Raw genomic sequence first — 27600 nt, 5'->3', positions numbered from 1 at the left:
CTTGGCCCAAACCCCACATTGACTTCAATGGAACGTTTACATTGAATGAAGATGGTAAGATTGTCCCATGAACAGTAACATATAAAACTTAAAAATATGATTAAATGTCTTCTTGTTCTCTATTGCATCACACAATTTCTGGCAAGTAGTATTCCTTTCTTTCTCAGAGATTGTTTTAATTGGTATATCTGTCAAACATATCACCTTACACATCATTTTAACACACTCATATTTGATAAATTAGCTGACCTGGTGTATTTCTGTTGGTTTGTTCTTTTGCCTTAGCTTGGCTTTGGATCTTTCCTAGGGATTATTGGCATCCATCTGGTGGAGAACAGGAGGCAAATGGTAAGCAACAGAACTTTTTTGTTGTTTTTCATTTTAATGTCCAACAGTTTTGAAGGTGTAATTAAAGAAGGAGAAAGAACATTTACAATCTGTAGTAAATATAGACTGAATCCTGCAGTTCTTATTTTTCTTTTCAGGCAAATTTCCCTCTGACTTAGATGGAACTTTTTTCTGAGTGAAAACTAGGGTGTTTAGTTTAGTCATTCAGTTGTCTTTCTTTCTGTCATGAGTCCACCCCAAAGGCGGGAATGATTTTGGGGTTTGGAGTGTCTCCCACAGAAACATCTGTCCATAATTTGTTTTATTGACTTTGTGTTTGGTCTCTTTCGAAAGCTGATAATAAGGTGTATTCACAAACTTTGTAGCTCTACAAAAGCAATGTGTATCTGGGGCCTATGTCTAGCTGCGTTAGATACGGGCTGTTATGCCCTTCTGGTTTTTTTGGCTTTATCTTGGTTCTAGTAATCCCCAATATAAAAAATTAGTTGTTTTTACTTGTGTGAGTAATTATACGAGTTATTGGTCCTGTTCAAGTGAATGATGGTTTGCAGGATTTGAACTATGGATAGTCTAACATGGTGTCCCTACTCAAGGCAACAGTAATAGTGTGTTGACTGAATATTTGATTGTCCTTTATACCTGCAAAATCAGTAGAAAGGCTTAACTAAGGAAATAAGATAAACGAGACGGTGCTTGAAATGTAAAATGCTTGGTGTGTTTGTAACATTCATGCAGTAAGGACTGTGAGAGATTAGTGTCTTAATTGCTTAGCATTAGTTTCTGCTTGCATATCAAAATTGATCTGATGGATGAGGAATGATTGAGAGTCTAAGTAACAAATCAAGAAAATAACTAGAAGGCTAATTAACATTTCATCAATATCCTCCACAATACACAATGCTTTAAACACTGGTATAGCTAAGGATGAGGTGTGTGTTCTTAAATGTGGTCTAACGCACTAATTGTTCACTAGATCATAACTAAGTATGTTTGCTGGAAAGAATTTAGGGTACCTTAAATGGGCTTGCTGTGATCATTAACCAAATAATTATAAAACCTCAGATCCAAGTACAGAAATTGATCAGAAATATTGTATTACTGTAACAGAAATGCTTTCAATTCAATCCTGGGAGAAAGGGAGTAGAAATTATTTGTTCTTCAAGTGGATTCACTTTAAAAAGCTATTTCAATCTAATTTGAAACTACATCATTGCAGCACTGATAGTGGTCTGACTGCTCCTAATGACCTGATACTTTTTCTTTCTTTTTTTTTTTTTAAATCTTAAACTGAAAAATCTATATAGATTCAGATACACTAGTGAGAAAGTCATCTGTTTTTTTAGCTGACCTTTTCTCAGCAAATCCATTTTTTTACTTCTTTTTTTTTTGAAGTTACATTTATTTTGGTATGTGCTTTGTTCATATCCGCTTGTTGCTGTTGAAATGCTAATCCCCTTATGATGTATATAAAGATGTTACATCTTAGTAGAGTAATCCAGAAGAAATTGAATGCAGTATAAACATGAGGGTGAAAGGTCTGTCTGCTTAAAAAAGGGTACAACAGTTTTTGCTTAAAGTACAATGTTAGCCATGAGCACAGAGTAGAGTGATAACATACTCTGCTACTTCAGAGGCTACAAGAATTTGGCATAAATCTTGTATCTCTTTGAGCCAGAACCTTTAAGGTTCTGAGCACCTTCAATTTCCATTGATTTCAAAGCGTTCAAAGTATAATTAAAAAACAATGCTAGTTGGCAGTGCCCAGTAGCTTGTGTGATCAGGTCTGGTCTTAGTGACTGGTTAACATTATTTCAGTACTGCTGTTAGTATTCTCTCTTGTCCATGCTGTGAAAACTGGACACCAGTAGAACACAGCTGCTTCTTTAGTCGGTTAGAAGATGATTTCCCACGGGAAGGGATGATTTAGGATACTTGGAAAGGCAAAAGCAAAAAAACCAATGTTACTGTTCCTGCCCCATCTCCTCTCCATCCCAAATTACAAGAGTCTACAGCTAGTTTCACAGAGAGCAGAATACAATACAGTTGTGAAAACCGGAAGTAAAGCTTTGCTGTATTTGGAAGGCCTGCTTATTTCGGTTTGCTGTCTGGAAAATACAGTCACTCCTAAGTCAAGTCAATTTGATTGTAATACATGAAACATCTTGCTTACTTGTTACCTCCTCACAGTACAAAAGATTTGCAATTAGAAAATGAGATGCTGAAACTAAATACAGGGATGTGAGAGGCTTATATGAGCTAGGGCACCTGACAGCACTGGATATGAGATTTGAATTTAGTCTTGGAGACACAGAAAGGAGTGAAGGTGGATGCATTTTTCTGCTGGAGGTCTGTCATTTCATTTTATGAAGGGCAGTTGGTGGCTGGAAAATTCTTGTATACTTTCTCTAAATTAGGATTTAAAGATGTAGTGTCAGAATGACTTAACACTGCTAACTAAGCACCTTCTAAAAGTCTAGCGCAGATAAGGCAGTGTAGGATTTAACACATAATAAGGTGGTTTAACTAAAGCATAGGTTCATTTCGATATTAGGTTAAACATTCTAACCATGCACCACATAAATACTAGTCTAGACAAAGCCATGTTGTTTAATGGCTAAAAAGTAATGTATAGAAGTGGTGGGGCTCACCAAAGGTGATGATAAAAGAAGGGACAGGTTAATAGATGTCTGTAACATTGTGGGCTAAGTACAGACAGTCAAAAAGCCTGAGGCTGAATCAGTTCAATCTTTGGAGGTTTGTCTAAGCTGCATAGACTGAACCAATAAGCAAGTGAATAGACATTCAATTTTGATTCCAGAAATATAGCCGCATGCCTGCAGTGGCCCAGACCAGAAGCCAGGGGGCACTAGAGCACACCTCCCTGCTGAGCTGGAGCGCACAGCTTGGGCCAAGGCTAGCCCGCCCACCCTACAAAGTGTGTGGATTGCAGGGCAGGTGCAAAGGATGCTGGGGGACTGTGAGTTAACCTGAATCTGGCAGGGATCTGGGACAGAAGTTCAGTAAACTGATTTAACCTAAATCCGTTAAGTCTGATATTAAAGCTAGGGACAGACATTACACATAAATCAGTTTAAGTGAGCAGTTATATTCTGTAACAGAATATAAGTTCAGTGCATATAAACCAGTTTCAAAATAGCCATAACTGGTTTGAGATAAATCTGGTTGAATGTAGTATCAGACTTAAACTGATTGAGGTCAAACTTGTTTATGGAACTTCTGTCCCAGAACCCTTCCTGGTTTAAGTTAAACCAGAGTCCCCCAGCATCCCAGCATGCTCTTCAGTCCTGGGATGGGCTGTGCTCTCTGCACCAGGAGAGCAGGGCTGCCCCTCCACCTTTCCTCCTTAGCCAGAGCAAGGGCGGAAGCATATCCAGACACTGGCTGTAATGACCCCCTGAGGGAAAGTGGGCAGGGAGGGGGTTTATTCCCCCCTCTGCCCTCAAGGGACCACAGTCAGAGTCTCCTAGCCCCAACTGCCATCTCCACCGATCAGTCCCTGTACAGGGTGAGTGCCGGAATAAGCCCTCTCCCTGTCCCCTTTGCCAGACTTCGGAGAGAGGGGAGAGTAAACCCTCCCCCTGCCCTCTTCACCTATGGGGGCCATTCTGGCCAGACTCTGGCCATGGCCCCGATCCTGCCATTGCAGCGGCAAGGGGGGAGGGACCCCGATGGGGAGTAGCCCCTGGGATGGTGTCCTGGGAGTATAAGCCTCTTACCAGCGGGGAGGGGGCTGCGCTATGGGTGGGAGTGAGGTAGGCAGAGCTGTTGCACACTGCCCAGGGTGAGCAGTGGCACTAGGGCTTGGAGAAGTGGCCATAGCCTCCCATTGCCACTCACCCTGCACAGTCTGCAGCATCTCTGCCAACCTCACTCCTGCCCACAGCACAGTCCCCACCCCTGGGAAGAGGCTTGTGCTCCTGAGGTACCACCTCAGGGGCTGCTGCCCTGTCAGGGTCCTTCCCCCACTTTGGCAGGGGCAGGAGCATGGCCAGAGGCCAGCCAGCATGGCCCCCATAGGCAAAGGGGGCAGAGAGGGGGCTTATTCCAGTGCTTGCCCTGTGCAGAGAGTGATTGGTGGTGGTGGTGCTGGTTGAGGCTAGCAGTCCCCAGGTGTGGTCCCAAGGGGGAGGAGGATGGAATAAACCCCTTCCCTGCCCCCTTACCTCAGAGGGCCATGCTTCTGGCATCTGGCCACGCTGCACCCACTACTGCTGCAGCAGTGAGGGGGGAGTGCCAGGCAGACCCCGGCTCTTGTCTCTGTTGGTGGGACAGGGAGGGGGGAATTAAACCCCCTCCCTGGCCAATTCACTTGAGGCTACTGATGGGGCTGGCTCCCTCCCCACCCCCCCAGCACAGCTTCCCTGAAGCCAAGGTCTGCTGTAGTGCCTCCTGGCTTCTGATCTGAGCCACTGCAGGCATGTGCCTGCATTTCCTGAGTCAAAAGTGAATCTCTATTCACTTGCAAATTGGTTCAATCTATGCAAGTTAAACTACCCTGCAACAATTGAATCAGTTCAGGCTCTGGCTTTTTGAATCCTAACCTAAATGTATCCAGGTCTGTCATAAAATGGTTTCAGCCATTTTGAAATTGGTTTATGTGTATTGAACGTCTGTTGTGTTGCAGATTTGAACCTATTTCCAGTCACTTATACCAGTTTGTGTCTTTTCTGTCCCTAGCCCACAAGTCCACCAGCCAGCAGTACCTTTTGGTAGGGCAGCAGGATTGAGAAGAGATCAGGAACTGGAACCATCCTGGCTCTCAACACAGAAAAGTATAGGAGTAGTAGGAGGATGAAAGAAGTGTGTAGTGAGTGTGTGAGAGTGATCATTCCCAAACTAGAGTGAGCTATCAGATTACTATAATTGCAAACTGTAACACTATCAGTATTGGAAGTCAGCTATCTGCAGCAATTCTGAGGCTGTTTATCTGTTGTTGAATCACATTGTATGTTTTTTTCATACAGATACAAAGCTTGTTTTCTAAATGGCGAATCTAGGCTGTACTAGAGTTTGGATATAAATCTGATGCTTAGCTGGCTAAACTGTGTACCTATATTTGTTTAAGAGATCCTGGCAGTATCTCTATTCTAGGAGAAATCCATTTCTAATGGTCAGAATTTTTAGGGAAGGTGTTTTGACTAGTAAATCATGGGGTTCAAAGTCAATAATCCTTAAAGATTTTTTCATTCATAAGCTTTATCCAACAATACTCAGATTGGTTATCCATTGATGGCTGTAATTGATTACATTCCCAATTTAGTATGGAAAAAGCAAGAGTTACAGAGCCCCACCCCATCCGTGGGTCATGCCTGCTTCCACCCACCCCATCTGCGGGTTGCACCAGCCTCGCCCACCCCTTATGGGTCAACACCTCTCCACCAGTGGGCCCCAAACTGCCTGCTAGCCCCGCCCCATCTTGACTTACTTGAGATCAGGCAGCTATTTTGAATTTATTTAACCTCCCCCTAAGGCCCCAGATGTCTATATGGGTTGCTGCAAATTTTACTTTGTTTCACCTGTAAGCAGCAAAACCAGCTCTTACTATATTTCTTGTACGTAACACACACTCCAATTTCCAGGAGATGTTTTTGTGGGAAAGATGTGGGTTATATATGACAAATTATGGTAGTTTATATGTACTGTAGAAAAGGCAGTTATCAAACCGAACATACTTTCAATACAGTTTAACGCATTTGCATCTTAGATGCATACTGAACATTCTAGAGGAAACTAGGCTTAGTAGGGATTTTGATAAAAGATTGTAATTGTTCATAGATTCCATGTTACATGGTAGACTAAAGAAGGCATCCTGTTTGCATGGAACCAAGTGACTATTCAGGTTTTTCTTCTCCTGAACACAGGGTTCTGTCATTCTTACCTAGACAAAAAGAAAAGATGCTTGTTCTATAGTTCAAGAGGGAAAAAGGTCCTATAAAGATAATCATTGTCTTGATCATAGTATTATTTCAATGTCTGGATGAGGTCAGTGGCATTCTTATGTTTTTAATATTGTGTTTATTAAGTTTTGTCTCTATCCACCCATATTTTATATGACTTACGAATGAACCATTGACAAATGTATAACAACTCTCATTATTCATTTAAAAAAAATGAAAACCCAGATAGGTCATTATCCTAATATTTTATAATGTGGGATAAAGGTTATGATATGAATTGATTGTGCAGATTAAGAACAGATAGTGAGGCTCATGTAAAGGACAAAAAGCATATTTTACGATACAGAAAGTGTCTGTTCAAGTGTGTCTATTACGGTATTATTTGTGATACATATAAGCACAGGCTGGCTAACGTAGTAAGGAGGGATTTAAACTAGGTTTGCTGGGGGATGGAGATCAAAGTCCTGAGATAAGCGGGGAAGTCAGTGATCTGGAGGAAGAGCAAGCAAAAGGAGGCAACAGGGGAGTTGTCCTCATTCTTCCTGAGAAATCATGGCAATAAACTAGTTAGCTTAGGTGCCTGTGCCCAAATGCATGGAGCCTGGGAAACAAGCAAGAAGAATTGGAAGTCCTGGCACAGTCCTGGCACTATGATGTGACTGGAAGAACAGAGACTTGGTGGGATAGCTCACATGACTGTAATACTGTCATGGATGGGTACAAACTGTTCAGGAAGGACAGGCAGGGGAGAAGAGGAGGAGGAGTTGCATTTTATGTAAAAGAGCCATATTCAGTATGAAACTGGAGCTAGGCCTGTTTGAGAGTCTCTGGGTTAGGGTCAGAAGAGAGAGCAACAAGGGTGATGTTGTAGAACTTGTCTGCTATAGAACACCAGATAGGAGGAAGTGGTGGATGAGGCTTTCTTCAAACAGCTAGAGGAAGTTTCCCAGTCCAAGTCCCTGGCTGTCATGGGGGACTTCAGTCACCCTGACATCTCCTGGGACAGCAATGCAGCAGTGCACAGGCAGTCCCGGAAGTTTTTGGAGAGCATTGGGGACAACTTCCTGGTGCAAGTGCTGGAGCGGCTAATTAGGGGCTGTGTTATTCTTGACCTGCTGCTCACAAACAGGGAAGAATTGGTGGGGAATACAGTAGTGGATGGCAACTTGGGCAGCAGTGACCACGAAATGATTGAGTTCAGGGTCCTGAGGAAAGGAATAAGAGCAGCAAAGTAAGGACCCTGAACTTCAGAAAAACATACTTTGACTCACTTAAGAAACTCATGGGCAGGATCCCCTGGGAAGTCAGCCTAAGGGGAAGAGGAGTCCAGGATCACTGGCTGTACTTTAAAGAAGTCTTACTGAGAATACCAGAACAAACCATACTGATGCACAGGAAGACCAGCTTGGCTTAGCAGAGAACTCTTCAGTAAACTGAATCACAAAAAGGAAGCTTGCAGGGATAAAGTCAGGAAGGTCAAAGCACAATTGCAGTTGAAGCTAGCAAGGGATGTGAAGGGGATCAAGAAGGGTTTCTACAAGTATGTCAGTAACAAGAGGAAGATCAGGGAAAAAGTGTGAGTCCTTACTGAATGGGGGACTAGTGACAGGTGATGCAGGAAAGGCTGAAGTATTCAATGCCTTTTTCACTTCAGTCTTCACAGGCAGGGTCAGCCCCCAGAGTGCAGCACCTGGCAGCACAATTTAGGGATGAGATGAGCAGCCAACAGTGGCAAAAGAACAGATTAGGGTCTATTTAGAAAAGCTGGATATATACAAGTTCACTTGGCTGGACAGTATGCATCTGAGGGTGCTGAGGGAGTTGACTGCTGTGATTGCAGAGCTGTTGGCCATCATCTTTGAACATTTAGAGTGATTGGGAAAGGTCCCTGATGATTAGAAAAGGGAAAACGCAGTGTCCACATTTAAGAAAGGGAAAATGGAGGATCTAGGGAACTACAGACCAGTCAGCCTCACCTCAGTCCCTGGAAAAATCATGGAGCAGATCCTTAAGGAATCCATTTCTAAGCACTTGGAGGAGAAGGTGATTAGGAACAGTCAGCATGGATTCACTAGGGGCAAGTCATGCCTGACCAACATGTTTGCCTTCTATGAGGTGACTGGCTGTATGGATGCAAGGAGACCAGTGGATGTGATATACCTTGATTTTATCAAGGCATTTGATACAGTCTCCCACAACATTTTCGAATGTAAGGTAAGGAAGCATGGGCTGGCTGAGTGGACTGTAAGGTGAATAGAAAACTGGTGGGAACATTGGGCTTAGAGGGTAGTAATCAATGGCTCGATGTCTAGTTGGCAGGTGGCATCAAGTGGAGTGCCCCAGGGGTCGGTCACGGAGCTGGTTTTGTTCAATATCTTCATCAATGACCTGGAATATGGCATAGGCTTGGGACAAAAGTTGCACATAAACTGATTTAAGTCATCAGAAACTGGTTTAAACCTGTAACTGAACAGAAGTTCAGTGCATATAAACCAGTTTCAAAATGGCCGTAACTGGTTTGAGATAAACCTGATTGAATGTAGTATCAGACTTAACTGATTTATGGTCAAACTGGTTTATGAAACTTCTGTTCCAGACCCCTTCCTGGTTTAAATTAAACCAGAGCCCCCCAGCATCCCAGCATGCTCTGCAGTCCTGGGCTGGGCTCTGCTCTCTGCTTCAGAGAGCAGGGCTGTCCCTGGCCCTCTGCCTCCCTAGCTGGCTTACTGCCCCCCGACACCCGTCAGGCAAACCCTGGCTGGGGTCTGGGGCAAGGGAGGAGGGTTAAATACTACTTCCCCTGCTCAAACTTACTGTTGGCTGCAACTGTGGATTACAAATCCCAAAGGCACCTGGAAGCTGGAGGAGGAAGTGATGAGCAACCCTGTAGTGTCCTGCTGCTGTGATTGATGAATGCAAATCCCAGAGACCTCAAGGGCAGCAGGAAGAGGAAGCAAACACACAGCCCATGTGGCTACATGCCAGAGGGCCTTGCTCTAGTGCCCCCTAGCTTCTGGTTTGAGACACTGTAGGCATATGGCTTCATTTCCTGAATTAATGGCAAATGTCTGTCCAGTTGTTTTTCAGTTTAATTTCTACAGCTTTGACTAACCTGCAAAGACTGAATCAATTCAGCCTTGGGCTTTTTGACTGTCTGTATTTAACCACAGAGTGCACCCTCAGCAAGTTTGCAGATGACACCAAGTTACAGGGAGTAATAGATATGCTGGAGGATAGGGCTAGGATTCAGAGAGACCTAGACAATGAACCAAAAGAAGTCTCTTGCTGTTCAACAAGGACAAGTGCAAAGTCCTGCACTTAGGAAGGAACAATCTCATGCACAAGTGCAGGCTGGGGGCTGACTGGCTGGGCAGGAACTCTGTAGAAAAGACTGGGTTTATGGTGGACAGTAGCTGCTTTGAGCAGGTATTTGGACTAGATGACCTTCTGAGGTCTCTTCCAACCCTAATTTTCTATGATTCTGTATAGTATAAATAATATTGTGATAGGGCAGTGGTGCCCATTCTTTTGGCCCCATGGGCCAGATGGGTTGCACAAGGCCAATCTGTAGTTTGGACCAAGGCCTGCAAGCCACAGTCTGGCCCCAGAGTCCCCCACTGTCCCCTCCCTGCCTTAAGGATTGGGCTCATGCCCTGGGACTTGGCACTGCCTCTTGGCACCAAAATTGGGCCCTTTGGGTCTGGTGCTGCTTCCTTCCACCCCTGCATGTTGAGTTTGAGTCTGGGAGCTTAACGCTGCTCATGCCTGGCCCTGCACACTGGGATCAGGCAACCAACTGAGAACTCAGGGCCCCCGACTTTCCATGGGCCTGTAGGGAGCCCTGTGGGCTGGATGACATGGCACTGCAGACCAGGGCTGGCCTGTGGGCTCATGGTTGAGCACCCCTATAATAGGGTAACGAACAGCACAGCACTTCAGCAGCCTCTTTCCCAGGTCCATTTTCCTTGGTTATCTGCTCATTTCTTTTAATTCTCCCAGTGCATGGTCTCAGGGCCTTTTCCCCTGCTTTAAAGTTGATAGAACCAAACATCTGATTGCCCACCTTGGCCTTTGTGTGACAGTGGCTGGTTGTACCTTTCTCTCCCGAATTCATAGATTCATAGAAGCTAGGGTTGGAAAAGACCTCAACAGATCATCGAGTCTGACCCCCTGCCCTGGGCATGAAAGAGTGCTGGGGTTAGATGACCCCAGTCAGATGCCTATCCAGCCCTCTCTTAAAGAACCCCAAGATAGGGAAGAGCACCACCTCCCTTGGAAGCCCATTCCAGATTCTGGCCATCCTTACTGTGAAGAAGTTTTTCCTGATGTCTAGTTTAAATCTGTCAGTTTGTGATCAGTGTTCCTTGTTACCCCAAGAGGTGCCCTAGTGAACAGAGCATTTCCAATTCCTTGTTGTGCCCTGCTAATGAATTTGTAGGCAGCCACAAGATCATCTCTCAGCCTTCTCTTGTGGAGGCTGAAGAGGTCTAGGTCCCTTAGTCTCTCCTCGTAGGGCTTGGCCTGCAAACCCTTAACCATATGAGTGGCTCTCCTCTGGACCCTCTTGAGGTTATCCACATCCTTCTTAAAGTACGATGCCCAAAACTGGATGCAGTACTCCAACTGTAGTCTGTCTAATGCCACACAGACAGGAAGTATCATCTCCTTGGTTCTATTTGCCATGCATCTGCTGATGCATGATCATGATCCTTTTTCTGTTTTGTTTGATAAAGAGTGGTTTGACTGACTTTTCCAAGGTGTATTTTCTCTTTGAAGGTTAGGATTGGAGTGGTGACTTCTATTATTTTGTGCCAAATTAGCTGTCTTGCGCTGACCTCTTATAAATAACAAAATGATTCTTTCATTACCTGCTGTGTGATTTAGCAGGAAGTCCATAAATCAGAAGACTATTTTCTTTTCACAACTGTGTCATAGAGAATTCTGTTCATGTCCTGGGGCAGTAGTTCTCAACTTTGTTAGACATAAGACACTCCTCAAAAAATAGCAGCTCTTAGCTTTCATTCATGTCTTGACTATGGAAAACTAATAGACCAGTTCTGTTGCAAGGAACTCATAAAGACCAGATTGGAATTTACAGAATTATGTAAAGAAAAACTTTACATAGTTTTTGACACTATGTATTCCTATTTAAAATGTCTGGATTCATCTTATGAATCATGTGGAGGTGTTTGCACACCTAAATACTGTTAATATTGTCTGGCTCCCTTAAAAGGATTTCATGACATCCCAAAATGCTGGTTGTGTATCATTGTTCTGAGGGAAGGGAACTAACCTTTCTGTGTCTCTTTCTGTATTGGTTGTATGGGTATAGTACTTCCACCTTCTTCAAAGTGGTGCTGTGAGTGGTGCAATCAATTATTATTTGTAAAGTGTTTTGAGACCCTTGAAGTTCAGGGACTCAAAAGCATGATTGAATGCTTTCACCATATGAAAGAATGCCTTCTCTTCATCTGAAGGAGAGCTGTTCTTCTCTTCTATACTTGTTTTTTGGGATCAAAGTTCAGATCTCATGTCAGGTCTACACTTGAAGTTTTACCAGCATTGTCATGTCAGTTAGGTATATTATTATTAACTTAATGACATAGTTGTGCTAGCAAAAGCAATAGAATAGATGCAATAAATTATTTTGTTTTAATTTTATTTTTATACACCTGTTTTTCTCACCAAATCAGAGCAACCTGTATTGTCATAACTATGTTGTGTGCAACCATAATCATTTTGACACTTGGATGGGGTTAAGTACAGGTACCCTGACAAAAGTCTAAGTGTAGCTTAGGCCTTTGTGATTCTTCTGTTCCACTATCAGGACTATTCTTCTGTTCCCTCTGTCTACAGTATACAGGTAGATAAGAACAGTGTGCTCTCTTGAAGGCTGTTGTTCCAATCTGTCCATTTGCAGAGTATGAGATTGTTTTACCCAAAACTGGGAATTTTTAGCACCCCTGAAAATTGTAGTACTGCTCCTTTCAGGGCAGCACTAAAATTGCAGTCAGGACTGAAATATTTTTTACTGTCCAGGGCTCATTCCACTATTATATTTCCATTGATAGAACGATTAGGCCAATGCAGGAAGAAGGACTTTAAATTAAGGGCTGACACAACCAATAAGAATAGGAATGTGTTGATTCACATTTAGAGGGCTTCGTTTGCAACCAGAAGGGCTTTCATTTTCTACAGAATGTAAACTTCCTTTTGCAAAAGAAATTTAAAGGGCTGCAAAACACACTGGCAAAGCTCACCTTCCCCATCCCAACTCAGCTGAGCTTGCGGGGGCTAACACTGCACTTCAGAACCAAAGACTCAGGCTGCCCCAGTGTAGTTTAAGTCTATACATCCTGATGAGTAGATGAGCTTCAGATTGTGGCCCTTGCCACTTGATTTTCAATGACCTAGAGTGGGCGCACAGAACTGACTGTATATGAGGATTTATTGCTTTGGGCTTTTTTTTCTTTTTCTGTGTTTCCTTATGCTATGTGTCACAGGATCAAGGAGATGTCCTGTGACTAATGGAGGGTTAAGGAGCTGCCAATCGCCAGAGGCAGCTCAGGTGCTGGTTGCTCCAGCAACCAGATAGGTCAGGTGACCAAAAGGGGGCAGGGCCAGGCCTTTATAAACTGCCCAGGCCTGAGCTAGAGAGCAGTTCCCTTCTGGCGGCTGCAGGAGCAGGAGCTCTGCGGCTGAGCTGAGCAGCCTGCGTTGGTGGTTGTAGCCTTACTGTGCTGACTGGCTGCGACGATGCTGGGGATGAGAACACCCTAAAGGGAGGTAGGGTTGCAAGCCCTTGAGGGGCTTGGAGTTTATGTTATGGGCAAGGAAGCTCTGTGTTGTTTATGTTGTAGCCAGGTGGCTCGGGTTTCAGTTATAGTTACCCCAGAGGACCGGGTGAGGCTGTAGGGGTGAGAGGAGGCCTCATGGGGATTCCCTAGCAGCGTGGGGGTTCCCGGTGCCCAGTAGGGGCACAGTGCCACAGCCGGCACAGCATAAGGAGTGCTGGAAAGATGCTCGCCGTGTGGGGTTGTAGCCCTAGCCGTGAGAGGCGCAGCACAGGCCCCAGAGTGGGGCAGGTTCTGATTATTAGGAACCCAGTAACAGGGGGACATTGCCCAGTAGGGTCGGGGAGGCCAGGTAAGGCTCCGGCCGCCTGAGCCCAATCTGGTATCCACCAGTATTTGAACATTACCCAGTAGGGTCGGGGAGCCCAGGTAAGGCTCCAGCCACCTGAGCCCAATCCGGTATCCACCAGTATTCGGACATTGGAGTGACTAGCAAAGGTTTCGGAAGATGGCCCAGGGGGCGTGATAGCCTCGGGAAGTTGGAGACTGGCGTCAGGGTGTGGTGAGCCCCAGGGGCGCCAGGGAGTGGACAAACCCGGGGTTGCTGGAAAGGGGCACCAGGGTGGGATGAGCCCAAGGGGTGACAGTGAGGGCCAGTCGGAGGACCAGGACAGGATAAATGTCCAGGAACAACTGCGAAGCTTGGGGCGTGCTAAAGGGGAGGTTTGGAGGCACGCATAGCCCTTAAGGCAGGGGCATACAGAGGTACCCCATATGGAGTAGGAGCAGGAACATACGTACCGTTCACCAGGGGGATAAAGGTAGCCTCCCATACAAACCTATTTATCATCAAAGTCGTGGCGGGCAAGGATCCGAGGGTGCTGAGTCCACCTTACGTGATGGTAGGGGGCACTAGGGAGTACACAGCCGCTCCTAGGCCCCACTCCCTCACACTATGCATGGAATGACAGCACTGGTTACTTTACTGTCACACATCTGAAGACAAAATGACCCATGAAATGTGTTTGTGGAACAGTAAAGAAATGGATTCTTGTGCCTAGTGAATAGAAGACAGTATAAACAGAAGCTTAGTAATATGTCCTGAGTAAGTAGGTGTGTATGAGAAAGGGGGGAGAGGCAGGTGGTAGCATGCATCTGAGTTGGGATGGACACAGCATTTTTGAAGTATTCTTTGAAGAAGAAGATCAAATTAAGGAGATGGGTCTCCAGCTGACCTGGTGCAGTCTTCCAGGTCTGTGGGCTACAGACAGAGCTCTACTGTGTGAAATCTTATAATGTTATTTCAGTACATTTCTGTTCTGTGTGGAGGGGGTGCATGCATACTGTAAGACATCACTAGAGTCCTCATATGAAATAATTTTACTTTGGTATTACAACTCACTGTAAATTAAATACATTGTCTATCATTAAACTACTGCCAGAAGCAGCATGTGCTCAGTAATAGAAACCAACTATAAAGTTGATTAAATACAGCCCATAGAGATTGGCAACCTTCAGCGCCCATGTCAGAGCATGGTACACAAGGCCATTTTGCTTGGCACATCACGGCCAGCTCAGATTCTGGGCACCCAGTTCCAGTCATGAGCGGGGAACTAAATAGCACATCTATGCTTTGTGGGGGGTGTCTGAAGTACAAACACACACGAAGCAGTGTTGGGCTTTGGGGCCATCATGGCTTCCAATGCTATTGAAGCTGCTGGTGCCCAACCCAATGAGCTATATGATGAATCATGAGCCTTTTGGCTTTGGACTGATATCATACATAGTGGACGTGTCTACACAAGATGTGTACTGTATAGTAGATTAATTAGCTGTGCAGTAAATGTCTCATGACTACACATGTGCCTCTATTAGGTGGAGTAATCTAATTAACTCCACAGCAGGATAGAGCTTGTATTTTACAAGTTAAAAACTCCACAGCAGTGCATGTGTAGACTCTGTCCTGGCTGGCTGGGGCACGAGGTGCAGGGGCTGCCTGGCAGTTAGCCCCATGCTGAAGCATCCTCATGCCCCAGGCAGCCCCTCCACAGCACATTGAGCCAGGGGGAGCATCCCCAGGCTGACCCTCTGGACCCTGAGGAGGCACTGTGGCAGCTGGCGTGGGTGGTGCTGGTTCTGAGGGGATTCTGTCAGCCCCTTGCCTTTTATACCAGCCCCAGGGCATTCCTGAGGATCAGCAACTTCAGCCTGGGAGGTGGCTGTTGCAGCCCTAATGCTGCCTCCAGGATCCCTGCTGTGCCGTCGCCCCCCTAGGAATGCCCTGGGGTCATGCTTACCATGTGAGGGGCTGGTAGTGCCTCAGACCGGGTGCTGTCTGTTTCAGCTGCCTCCTCGGACTGCCCCAGTTGCTTGCTGGGGTGAGCTGGGGAGGGCCCAGCCCAACAGCACGGAGGAGCTCTCCAGGTCACAAGGACAACAGGAGGTGCAGGGAGCCTGTCACCCTGTCCAGGCCCTGCCATTGCAGGGGGACTTGGCGGACCTACCACGTGGCTTGGAGGCTTGCTGCTTTGATGGGAAGGCCCTGTCTGACCCCTGTGAGGATCCTGCACCTCTCTCCCCACCATGGCACTGATATCAGGATCCAGGCACAGGAAAAGTCCGCAGTCCCAGCCCCTGCCCATGGGGGTTAGGGATAGCTGTGTCTCCATAGCTGGGCGGTGCCCCCTAGTGGCTCAGCTGCACCCACTCCCCCCTGCCCATGGCTTACTCCCCACCAGCAGCCTGGGACCCGCAGCACCAGGAGCACGGTGAAGATGTAAGGAACCAGGGCCATTCCTGCTGGAGGCCACTAAATGGCAAACAATTAGTGGTAAATGGTATAAATGTAATAGTTGTTTAACTGTTTACATCCTTACTTTGTTTGCCTTCAGATGAGATGTCCCTGCAGGCATGTCTATTTTACTAGTGGGCTAACGTCTTAATTATTTTGTGAGCAAATTTTTGAGCAGTTCCCTCAGACATGGATAAATTACTTGGTTTCATCCAGCAGACTTGATATCTACAACTGTAAATTAATAGACATTAAATAGAATGGACTCTTTCAGAATCACAGTAATTAATCTTGGTGGTTGTAAGAACATGAGGTACTTGCGTATTACAATAATGGAGACCATTAAAATACCTGGATAGGGCATTGTGGATTGTGAATCGTTCAACAGAATCCAATTTCCATGGAAAGGATATGGTTTAAAGTAACATAGTGACTCTTGGCCTCCCTATTCCATAATGAGTCCCGTTGGCCCAGTTCAATTCAATCTGAGTTTCTAAGCCCAAATAATAGAAGAATTAATGAGAAAAATGGTTTATTTTCATTTGCTTTGTGTTGTGAGTCTCTGAAATTTGACCCAAGTGCAATTTGAACCCGTCTTCATGAGAACTAGAAGCTTACTTGTTAACGAAGTCTAAAATTTTAACAGGATTGCAGGACTCCGGGAGCTGGGGCTGTAAGTAGAATATTAAATAACATGAGATCTGCAATAAAAGCAAGAGAGTTGGCAGCACTGAAACCATGGTGATGGCTTTAATTGGTGTAGGATAGATATATTGGTAAGCCAACTAATGAACTGTCAGAAAGTTAGCTTCCTGTGCTTATTATTTACATAAGTATTAAATCAATTCATTAAATGCAACTTAGCAGTAGCTGCTCCATTGACGTCTAAATGCACAGGAACCATTTAACATAGGGCAATTTTAATCCATTACATGACCATTACATTGAATTACATTCCTGACTACAGTGGAACTATTTTTGTAGCCGAAATTCAATGATGAAAGGAAGCAGAAATATTAATCACGTAAACCTATTTCATAACCTTTTTTCATGCTACAAAATGACAGTAGATCGAACTATTGCCACTCTTTCAATGCCTGCAAATAAAAATGTAGTACAATATATAATTATTTGTATTGCTCCCTGCAGGTAGACAGTTTTTCCCAAATGCTTTAACTGGTTCAAATATAAAGTAAATTGCAAAAAGAATGATTAAAAAATATCTGTAAATTAAAAGCTCATTTAGAGGGGCAGTAATGGAGAGATAAATTAAGAGGCATATGTAAGGGAGAAATGTATAAATTTAAGTAATAATGAAATATATAAGGAGGAAGATTTTTTTTTTTAAATGAAAAGGGGGCATTGAGTCAGAGAGTAAGATTTCTCTAGATGACAGTATCTACAAAGGAAGTAGTTTTTCTGCTCAAAATGGTGAGACTGGGAAGGCCATTGTTAGATCACAGAGACAGAGAGGGAAGGAGAATGAAAGAGACAAAGTATAGGATGCAGGTTAGAATAAGCCAGTGTAGTTTTGAAAATAAGTGCATTTGGTGGCAGTTTTGAACTGGATTCCTAAGAACCTGAAAGACATGAGGAAACAAAGATTGTTTGAAAATAGCTAATGTAGCTGTTAAGAACTGTAGTAACAGTGGTTTGGTCTATTCTTGCAGATCTTGCCAGAAAACAAGCTATATATTTATTGACCAACAACACTGTGGGCTTTCTAGCATGGTTGAAGATGTTGATATAGAAACAGGGAAGTAAATAGAAACCATGTTGGTTTGTTATGTATAGCAGTAAATATCCTAGCAGTTCTGAGGCACTATTCATCTTCAAAGTATTCTGCAGAGGCTGGCTACTCTTAAGAGTGCCCCACTGAGACAGGTAAGTACTATTCATATTTACAAATGCAGAAATGTCATGTTGGAAGTAACTCTCAGAAGCATAAAAACAAGAATAACAACAAGCAGTGCATATGTACATTAGTGCTTCAGGTATGTATGACATTTTATGTAGCTGGTAAAGACAATCATCTTCACAAAGAACTTGCAATACTGTGAGAATGCTAGCATAAGCAGATTTGAATATCCTTTGCTGCACCCTTTTTTCCGCAACCAGTGTAGCTTATGGGATGTTTCAGGACCCCTACAAAATTTTGAATGAAGGTGTGGGCCCCTTTGAATTTGTAAGTGGGGGTATTCATATTTTGGTCCATCATAGTCATCTTTTGCAGACATAGTCTTTGGGCCCCCAGGGGTCCACAGACCACAGGTTGAAAACTGTTGTCCTAAGAGAAAAATGTGGCTCCTGAATACATACCTGAGAAAGTTTGCTAGTTTCAGTAAACACTGCTGGAGGAAAAGAAATGGAGAGAAGTATGAACTCACTTTATTGTCTGAGGGCATGTCTACATGAGACGTTTACTGCACAGCAGTAAATGTCGTGCATCTACGCTTGTGCCCCTATACGGCTGGAATTAAATTTAATTTACAGCAGGATAGTACTTGTAAATATGAGTACTTGTAAGTACAAATACTATTCTACTGTGGAGATAAAAAACTGCAGCACACATGTAGATGCTGCCCTGGCTGGCTGGGGCACAAGGGTGGGGCACTGCCAGCTAGTCTTGCAGCGAAGCACCCTCGTGTCTCAACCAGCCCTTCCACAGCATGTTGAGCTGGGGAGAGTGGCCCTGGGCTGGCAAGGTGAACTCCCGTGCCCCCTGCCAGCTGGGGCTGCTCTGATCTGGCTCAATGTTTACACATGCACCCAGGACCGCAGCACATGTGCTCAAGAGCAATAAACTCCAGTGCTTAACAGAGTTTATTGCTCCTGGGCACACCTTTACATCTGCACCTTTACATCTGCAGCACATTGAGCCAGAGTGGAGCACCGGAGTGCTGGTGTGATAAGCACTGGAGTTTATTGCAGCACGTTAATCTGCATGTATAGATGCACCCAGAAAGTAAAAAAAAAAAAAATCTTTTGATTTTTTTTTTTTACCTTCAATCATAACACTGTTTTATATGTACAATAATATAAAAGAGGATTTTTTGAGGATTAAATTGTGCCCTTTAATATGAAAGAAGATTAAGTAATTTTTTTCCTAGGCAAAATAATTGACACCTCAGCTATGGACATCCTGTATTTTCTCCACATGTTGGTTTAACTAATTAATCATGCATCTTTATGCAAATAAGATTTGTAAAATTTCTCCTGGGAGTTCTTGTCTGTCTGTTACTTCCACTGGGATTTTCATGTCACTGTTTTACTTAATTATTCCTGACATTTTAACAGATAAACAGTTAACTTCGTCACAGGGAGGAAAACAGAAGTGTCCTTGACCACTTGAGAACAAGATAGTACAAAACAAAAACCGCTTCCTATCATTTATTCATTATAAATAAAACCTATGTTTTGCTTGAGTAGTCACTGATAATCTAACAACAAAAAGCCATAGAGAAAAAGATATGAGTGGAAGAATTGCAGGTTGTAACTGTTACAAATTTTACAATTTCTCCACTCAATAAACAAGTTAAACAATATTGATAAAAATAGTGGTTTTAATTATTATTTCATTCTTTTATGAAAGAAAGTATTTGATCAGATCTTTGGCTACTATAAATTACTGGAACTCTATTGATGGAATTATGCACTTAAATTATTACAGAAGTTTTATTTCATTACTATAATGTAGATATCTGTAAAAGAACTTTGCTTATTTAGTGCTTCTCAGACTTCTTGGACTTTTGTGTTAGCTATGTAAATATATATGTGTGTAGTTCTAGGTGTTCTGATGGTGTTCCTTATATTTACACAAGACAAATCAAAGTAGAATTTGACCCATCATTTGCAGAATGATGTTAAAATATTTAATCTATTCATGTAGATCAGTAGGTCAGCTGTATCATTCCCTTTTGCATACTGGAAACTTAGGGCACAAAGAGCTGAAGGGATATACCCAAAGCTTCACAAGTTGGTGTTAGAGTCAAGACTGGAACACAGAATTTTGTGATCCCAGACTGTATACCCTGACCCAATGCAACTTCTTTCTTTTCAGTCCGAAGATGCAAAACAATGACAACTCAGAGCATGGTAAAAAGAAAACAGCTTTCCCTTTTGTCTTCCTTGGTGAATTTTGAGTATATGCATCTTCATGGTAAAAGTGTCCATTAGACTGCTATGACAAAAGTTTTTTTCCTTTTATGCTTAAAATAAAACTGTGTTTGTAAGAAGTCTCTTAGAAGTTGTTTCTCTCCACTTTTTAAAATGTATATATTTGTTTGTTCAATTTTTGTCCTCCCCCCCATTTAAACACCTTAAACTAGCTGAGGCAGTGGAAGGAATCCTCTTTTTTATGTTAGGCTATCTGAGGCATTGAATCTGATTTTTATTCCCTTACTGCTGATGTACCTATTTACATATGGGCAAATTTGGTATAAAATGCTACCTAATCAGAATAGTTAGTAATGTTTTAAATACCCTCAACGTGCTCCTATGTACAAATGGACAACTACCTAAACTGCAAGGCAATGAAGAACCAAGCCCATGATGTTTATGCAAACTTGTTTCATTGGCTAGAAATCTAATCATACAGTATGCTTAAAGGTCACTTTTAATTCAGAAGCTCTTTTAGTATTATATTTATTGTATGAAAGGAGAGAATAAAGCAATGAAAGAATTGGACTGCATTTTCAGGTATGACTGCCTTTGAATCAGTTACACAATATTAATTGTTCCATTTCACAACTGGCCAAGGCTCTTCCCAGTTATGTCTTCCAGAAGACTATGTATATATTCTTCTAGATTGGGCTAGCAGGATCCACATTTTTCAGTACATAAGATATAAGTTTAAAAATGGTTATCCATGTTAAAAATACTATATTTAGTTATGTGGGGTTTTATTTAAGATAAAATTTATATAACTGAATTCTTGTCTTAATAGATTATTTTTTGTTCTTCTGGTTCTTTCAGTTGCTCAGAGCACTATAATAACAGTATTTTAGTTTTTTCTCTCAAGAGAAAAGTCTGTCAAGTCTAAGAAATGATCCCACAGGCACTGGGTGAGCATCACTAAATTTCTTCTGCCATTGGAAATTCATGTAATTGTAGTCAGTGCTACCGCTAGAATTGACATTAATGAATAATGAACGTCCAACACGTGACATAATCATCTCTCCCATGGTGTGACAGCCCTCAAGCTGAGTCTCAATTACAGCAATGCTATTACTGAGGAACCGACCTTTGGAAAGAATGGACTGGCAGGCCATAAATTGTAAGGCACATTACCTAGTGCAGTGGTAAGCCTCCTTAATAGTCTAGGAGTGAGAACTGGGGTAAGAGCCTTGTCTATTTTAATTTTCACTGTAGAGGCAGAGTAATGATTTCAGTCCAATGGTAGCAGGCAAAATGTACTGTTCTAGAAAAAGCCTGTACAGAATTGGAAGCCCCAAATCAGAATACAGTAATTAAAAATTGAAGATAGATATTTTTTTCCATCTGACATCATGGGCAGCTCTTTAATGATAGCAGCATCGCTAGCAGAATGCAATGAGTTTTATTCCCTTTGCTTTAGGGCTGTTAATCTATATCCTTGTTTAGTTGCCATAGTAACAAATACAACTCCCAGTTAGGATTGTTCCAGGTATTGAAAGTCATCATGGGTTGTGGACAGTGAGATAGTGTGCAACCTGTCTGTAAACTTCTGCTCCTTCATTCTTAAACTCAGCTAAAAATGTACACTAAATGTATGTGACTGTAGCTTGATCACTAAGCTTAGAGATGCATGGAAGTAAAGTAGTAAAAGCTGCACCAAACTAAACTCTGTATCTGATAAGTTAATTTGAGCAATGCTTACAACAAAATGTCTCCTGTATTTCTGCACTAAATTTATTTGCTGTACCCAGTGTGACATTTAAAAAGTACTTTGCAAACTGGTGATGTAACATTCATGTGGCCACTGTAATGCCTTCACTTTTCAAAACAAAAGGCATCAGATGACAGTGTTTCTCAAATTACATTGATTAAAGATAATTGTGATTCTGCCTCTGCTTGGAAAAACTTCCAGTTGATGAGGAGTATGGTATTCTGAGACATCAGAGTATAGCAGGCATACCTTGTCTTATTGCACTTCGCTTTATTGCACTTCGCAGATATTGCGTTTTTTACAAATTGAAGGTTTGTGGCAACCCTGCATCGAGCAAGTCTATCGGCACCATTTTTCCATTGGTTAGCATTTTTTAGCAATAAAGTATTTTTTAATTAAGGTATGTACATTGGGTTTTTTTAGACATAATGCTATTGCACACTTAATAGGCTATAGTATAGTGTAAACATAACTTTTATATGCACTGGGAAACTAAAAAATTCGTGTGACTCGCTTTATTGCAGTGGTCTGGAACAGAACCCGCGATATCTCCGAGGTATGCCTGTATACAATGTAGAAGTGACCATTTAGCATGAATAAAATGAGCTTGTCATCATGTGTACAAGTGAGATGTCTCATGTCATAGTGGTTTGGAAAACAAACCCATATGTTTTCCAGAGATTCAGAGTGGTTGAAGTTTAAAAGCAGGAAATGGAGTATCCGAAGAATCATCCAGCACTCATATGTGACAGGTGTGAGTAAAGCCATGCAGTGGTTGATTCAAAGCCATGAAGGAGTTGGTGGGTGTATCTACATATGCTATTAATTTGAAGTAGGCTTTGAAGTCTACCTGGGAGCTTGTCTACACATGCTCCCAATGGGAGCAATCCAGTATAGGCTGGGCCCAGGGGTCTGTGGCTAGGGAGTGAGGGACAGCAGTGGGGCCCAGGGGACTGTGGCTGGGGAGTGAGAGGCATGAACAGGTCTGGGGGGTTGAGGGTTGGGAGTGAGGGGCAATGGCATGGGCAGAGCACTGGCACATCAGGGCTGCTTAGCACCAAAGAACAGTGGTGGGGGGACAGCTGCTGCTGGGCCCGTGTCCTGGTGAGCGAAGGGGTAGGGGGAACTCTGATTTTCCATGATAAAAAAACCCAAAATAAAACACCAAAATTTATAGGTATTTAGAATTTATTTTATTATAGTAACTGAGGTACTGGTAGGCTTCAAAATTGCAATTAAATTAAAATGAAATGCCACTATATATAAAACATTATGTTCAACTGATACTTACATATATAGTGGTGTTTCATTTTAATCGTGGAAAAATCTGGATTTGGGGGGTTTTAATCAGAGAAATTGCAGTTTTTTTAAATTAGAGAATTCATCATTTTTAAACAAAGAAAACCAGGATCCCTGGCATCAGCCTAGAGATGTTGGCTGAATTCATGTTTGCCACGGAAGATAGAGACAGAAGAGATGGGACAGTCTATTCGAGAGGCAGGTGAGGTCAAGGTGTGCATGTGTGCTTTTTCATATTTTTTAAGATAGGAAAGACTAAAGCATATTTCATAGATTTCATAGACAGGGCTGGAAGCGACCTTGCATGATCATCAGGTCTAGCCCCCTACCCAAGTCAAATGGTCCCAGCAAAATAAGCGTCCAAGTATTTCTTAAATATGTCCAGAGTAGGTGCTTGCTCCACATCTGAGTGGAGTCTATTCCAGGCTCTGGGGATTTGGACAATAAAGAAGTTTTTCCTTATGTTCAGCCTAAAATGGTCTTCCAGGAGCTTGTGACCGTTAGACCTTGTCTTCCCTTGGAGTGCCTTGGTGAACAGATGTTCTCCCAGTTCATGATGCTTATAGGCTGTCACCAAGTCACCCCTGAGCCTTCGCTTCACCAGGCTGAAGAGTCCCATGGCTCTCAGTCTCTATTCATAAGGCCTGCTGTCTTGTCCTCTGATCATGTGCATGGCTTTCCTCTGGACTCTCCCAAGTTTCTCCACATCCTTTCTAACATGCAGAGCCCAGAATTGGATGCAGTACTCCAGCTGCGGCCTCATCAAGGTTGAGCAAAGCAGGAGGAAGACTCCCTGGGCCTTGCTTCAGATGCATCGATAGACGCAAGCCAGAGTTTTGTTTGCTTTGTCAGTTGTGGTATTGCATTGGTGGTTCAAGTTCATCTTGTGGTCTATCATGACCCCCAAGTCTCTTTTGGTCGTGGTGCTAGTGAGTGTAGCACTGCTGAGCCTATAAGTATGATGTGGGTTTTTTCTCCTGAGGTGGTGCACTGTGCATTTCTCAGTGTTGCATATCATTAGGTTTTGATCCGCCCACCTTGTGAGCTTGTCCAGGTCGGCCCAAATCACCAGCCTGTCCTCCTGTGTGACCACACTTCCCCATAATTTGGTTTTGTCAGCAAACTTAGCCAGTCCACTTCTGACAGCAGAATCCAGATAATTTATAAATACAATAAAGAGTACTGGTCCGAGTATGGAGCCCTAGGGGATGCCGCTGGTCACCATGTGCCATATTGATTCGGTTCCATCGACTATCACTCTCTAGGTCCAACCATGGAGCCAATTCCCTAGTCATTAGACCATAAGGTTGTTGAGGGCACAGTTCCCCAATTTTACCAAGAGGACATCATGGGAGACCAAATCAAAGGCTTTTTTGAAGTTCAAATATATGATATCAAGCCTGTTCATACCTGTACGTAGAAGGAAATGAGGTTGGTCAGGCAAGACCTACCCGCAATGAAGCTATGTTGGCTATCTCTCAGAATGTTGCCTTTCATTAACCTGTTTTAATGGTTTCTTTGATTTTTTTTCCAAGATCTTCCCAGGGATTGAGGTCAAACTGATTGGCCTGTAGTTCCCTGGATCTTCTTTCCTCCCTTTCTTGAAGATGGGCACCACGTTGGCCCTCTTCCAGTCTTTAGGAACCCCTCTTGAGTGCCGCAAGTTCTCAAATATCCTTGCCGTTGGCCATTCTATGATGTCAGCCAGCTCCTTTAGCACTCTTGGGTGCATTCCATCCAGGCCAGCTGATTTATGGATGTCCAGTCTCTTGAGGTGTTCCTTTAAAAGTTCTTTGCCAATTAAGGGTATGTTTGCCCTTACCCTGGTAATCTGCATCTTGTCATTCAGGATAATCCCCTTGGGCTGGTAGAAAACTGACACAAAGTAGTCATTAAGGAGATTAGCTTTTTCCTGGGTGTCAGTTGTCAGCTGCCCCATTTGGTTTAAAAAGGGTCCAATTTTGCCCTTGGTTTTTTTTTATGACTTCCCACATATCTGAAGAAGGACTTTTTATTGTCCTTGATGCCTGTAGCCAGTCTGAGTTCAGTTTCAGCCTTGGCTTTTCTAGTTCACTCCCTATAGGTGTGGGCTAGTGCTGAATACTCCTCCTTAGTGGTGCTTCCCGTCTTCCATCCCTTATAAATTTCTCTTCATGAGGCCCATGAGTTCTCTGTTTAACCAAGGAGTGGACTTTTCTTGTGCTTCAAGGATTGCATCCTTAAGGAGGGACCACTCATTGAGGACTCCCCTCCTTGTCAGATCATGGTCTCTCAGGGCCTCTACAACCAACTTCCTAAGCTTATGAAAGTTAGCTTTCCTCAAGTTGAGGATTTCTGCATTGCTGACTGATATGCCAGCTTTGCAATGGATAGAGAAAATATTTGTATTTTCAAAGGGAAGAGCCACAGCAGGATGAGCAGGTGAGACAAAGACTAAAGGAAAGGATGAGAGCAGTTGAAGGGAAGTCAAGGGATGGAATGAGAAAAGCTCACTGAGAGAAATGGAGGAGTTCAAGGAGGAAGTAGATGAGGAGTTCTGTGTCTGTGATGGAAAAAAAAGCAGGGAATTAGAGGTGGGAAGAAGATAAGAAAAACCAGTCAAAGGGAGAGTTCAGATCGGATGTTGTCAATTTTCACGAGGAAGCATTTGGAGAGATTCTGAATGGAAAGTGAGCAGTGGAGGCAGGAGGAGTATGTTTGAGAGGGTGTGTCAGACTGGTAAAGAAGTGGCTAGTATTACAAGTTAGGAATTCAGTCAAACTGCAGAAATAGAGTTTAACTAGAATTGTGGCAGAACTGGAGAAGAGGACAAAGTTGTGGTGGAAGGTGGCAGGTTGGTTGCAAAATTTTCATTACAGGTTCCAACAGTTGTGTACACTCTTCCACATGCATAAAAGCTAGCCAAGTGGCATGGTCACTACTCCAGTAATTCCACATCCTCTATATTCCCAGGGTTTCGCATCTTCCAGCTTCCTGTTTTTCAACTGCTAAATTTCATTCAGAGGTTGGGACATCTATCTACTGATGGTTTGTGTATTTGCCACAAGCTGCATGTAAAGTTGGGTATTATGTCTGTAACTGCTGGCTTTTAAGCTTCTAACAGTGCATAGACTCTCCTGTTAATTTTATAAAACTGGAAATTGTGCCTAGTGGAACTTCATGGATGAGAGTTTACAGGGTGCATTAGTGGATACCTCTGCATTCGTTCCATGTAAAAGGGATCAACGAACTTAGTACTCCTCCAGTCACTTTTGCAAGCATTTAAGGTGAGTGCAGTTATATGCATAAATTATGCTCTGTGCCTTCTCTTCGCCCTACCTGAATCCTGATTGCTTATTAAATTCACACTTAAAATCCCAATAGAAGCGTCCACTAGGGGTAGAAGTGATGAAAACATTTTCTCTGGCAGCTGCAAAATTTAACTGTTTCTTCCACTCCTACAACTACAAGTCAGGTGTAACTTGTTAATAAATACTCTTAAAATGTGAAATACCCCCCTGTGCACTGGATTGAACTCAAACCCATGCTCATACTCCTCAATTGTTTGGCAGCATTCAGTATGGCTGACCAGTGTTAAACTAGCTAGCCGTCTACACAGAGCCGTGTGCAGGCTAAATTTACCTTGCTTCTCAAGCAGGTTTTACAGTGTACAATGAGCTTTATGCTGCTATATCCAGCTGAATATAAATCTTGGGTATAGCTAGTGTATCCTGAAATTAATACTGTGATTCAAGTATAGATATACTCTCAGGATACATCATTCTCAGGTTTTTAAAAATGAGGTGGTCTCTGAATTCAGCCATACAAAACTATGGTGGTGAATGACTAATAATAAAGCCGTGAATTTATCCAGTATGAACAGATTCTTCTAGAGTGCAATGCTCAAATTTGTTTTTCAGAAGGCAGTTATGTAGCAATTCACTAATCCACCCCTTTTTAAAAGTTTTTCTCAGTGACTATTTTTGTCTTTATATATTTCAGTGTGACTGCTTGGTTGTGATTATAATGGCTTTACTTGGTCATGTTCCCAGGACTGTTATCTGCTGAGTGTTAGTTTGCTTCTTCTTTTATTAAAAACATCTTGGTTAAGTTACCGATGTGAAGCTTTGACCTTCAATGTCCATGTAGTCAAATGATTTCAATCTATACCAGGACTCATAAAAGGAATGTAGCATTTGAAGGGTCCAAGTCCATTGAGTCCAGCCCTTGGTGATTTCTGACAACTGTGTAAAAAGCAAGAGAAAGAAAAAAGAAACCTACGGTGTACCACAGGAAGTGAGAGAAGAGACAGGGGCACCAGTGACATATGGCATTGTGATGGGAATAAGGGAAGCTAAAAGAAATCCAAATGATTTTTGGACTGTGCCTGACTCTACAGAGAATATTAAGGATACTGGGTTTTTTGCCCATCTGACCTGAGAGAACATTTCTTCCTGACTCCAAATCTGGTTGCTGGTTTAATGCTGAATGTATGAGCAAGACCCAACAGCCACACAACTGAGAGGTTTTACAATACAGTTTCGGAGCACCAGGACCTGAGAAGCAAACGTTTTGAAGGGAATTTACACAACCAATATTCCTTCC

At 43.0% G+C, this 27600-nt stretch overlaps 1 protein-coding gene across 2 annotated transcripts in view; it reads left to right on the top strand.

The window, feature by feature from the left end:
* The window catches only part of TMEM255B (transmembrane protein 255B), a 147982-nt gene that overhangs the window by 23023 nt on the left and 97359 nt on the right, over nt 1-27600 (top strand). For both annotated transcript variants that reach the window (XM_090031686.1, XM_090031685.1), the window contains exon 3: nt 286-348. In XM_090031686.1, the coding sequence (XP_089887812.1) occupies nt 286-348 (63 nt within the window). The remainder of the gene's footprint in view (nt 1-285; nt 349-27600) is intronic.

The sequence above is a fragment of the Crocodylus siamensis genome, chromosome 1, assembly GCF_052110815.1.
Source record: "Crocodylus siamensis isolate JL-2025a chromosome 1, ASM5211081v1, whole genome shotgun sequence".
In the NCBI taxonomy this organism is placed as follows: Eukaryota; Metazoa; Chordata; order Crocodylia; family Crocodylidae; genus Crocodylus; species Crocodylus siamensis.
Note: the sequence above shows the minus strand (reverse complement) of the source record. Positions and strands in the feature narration are given on the sequence as shown.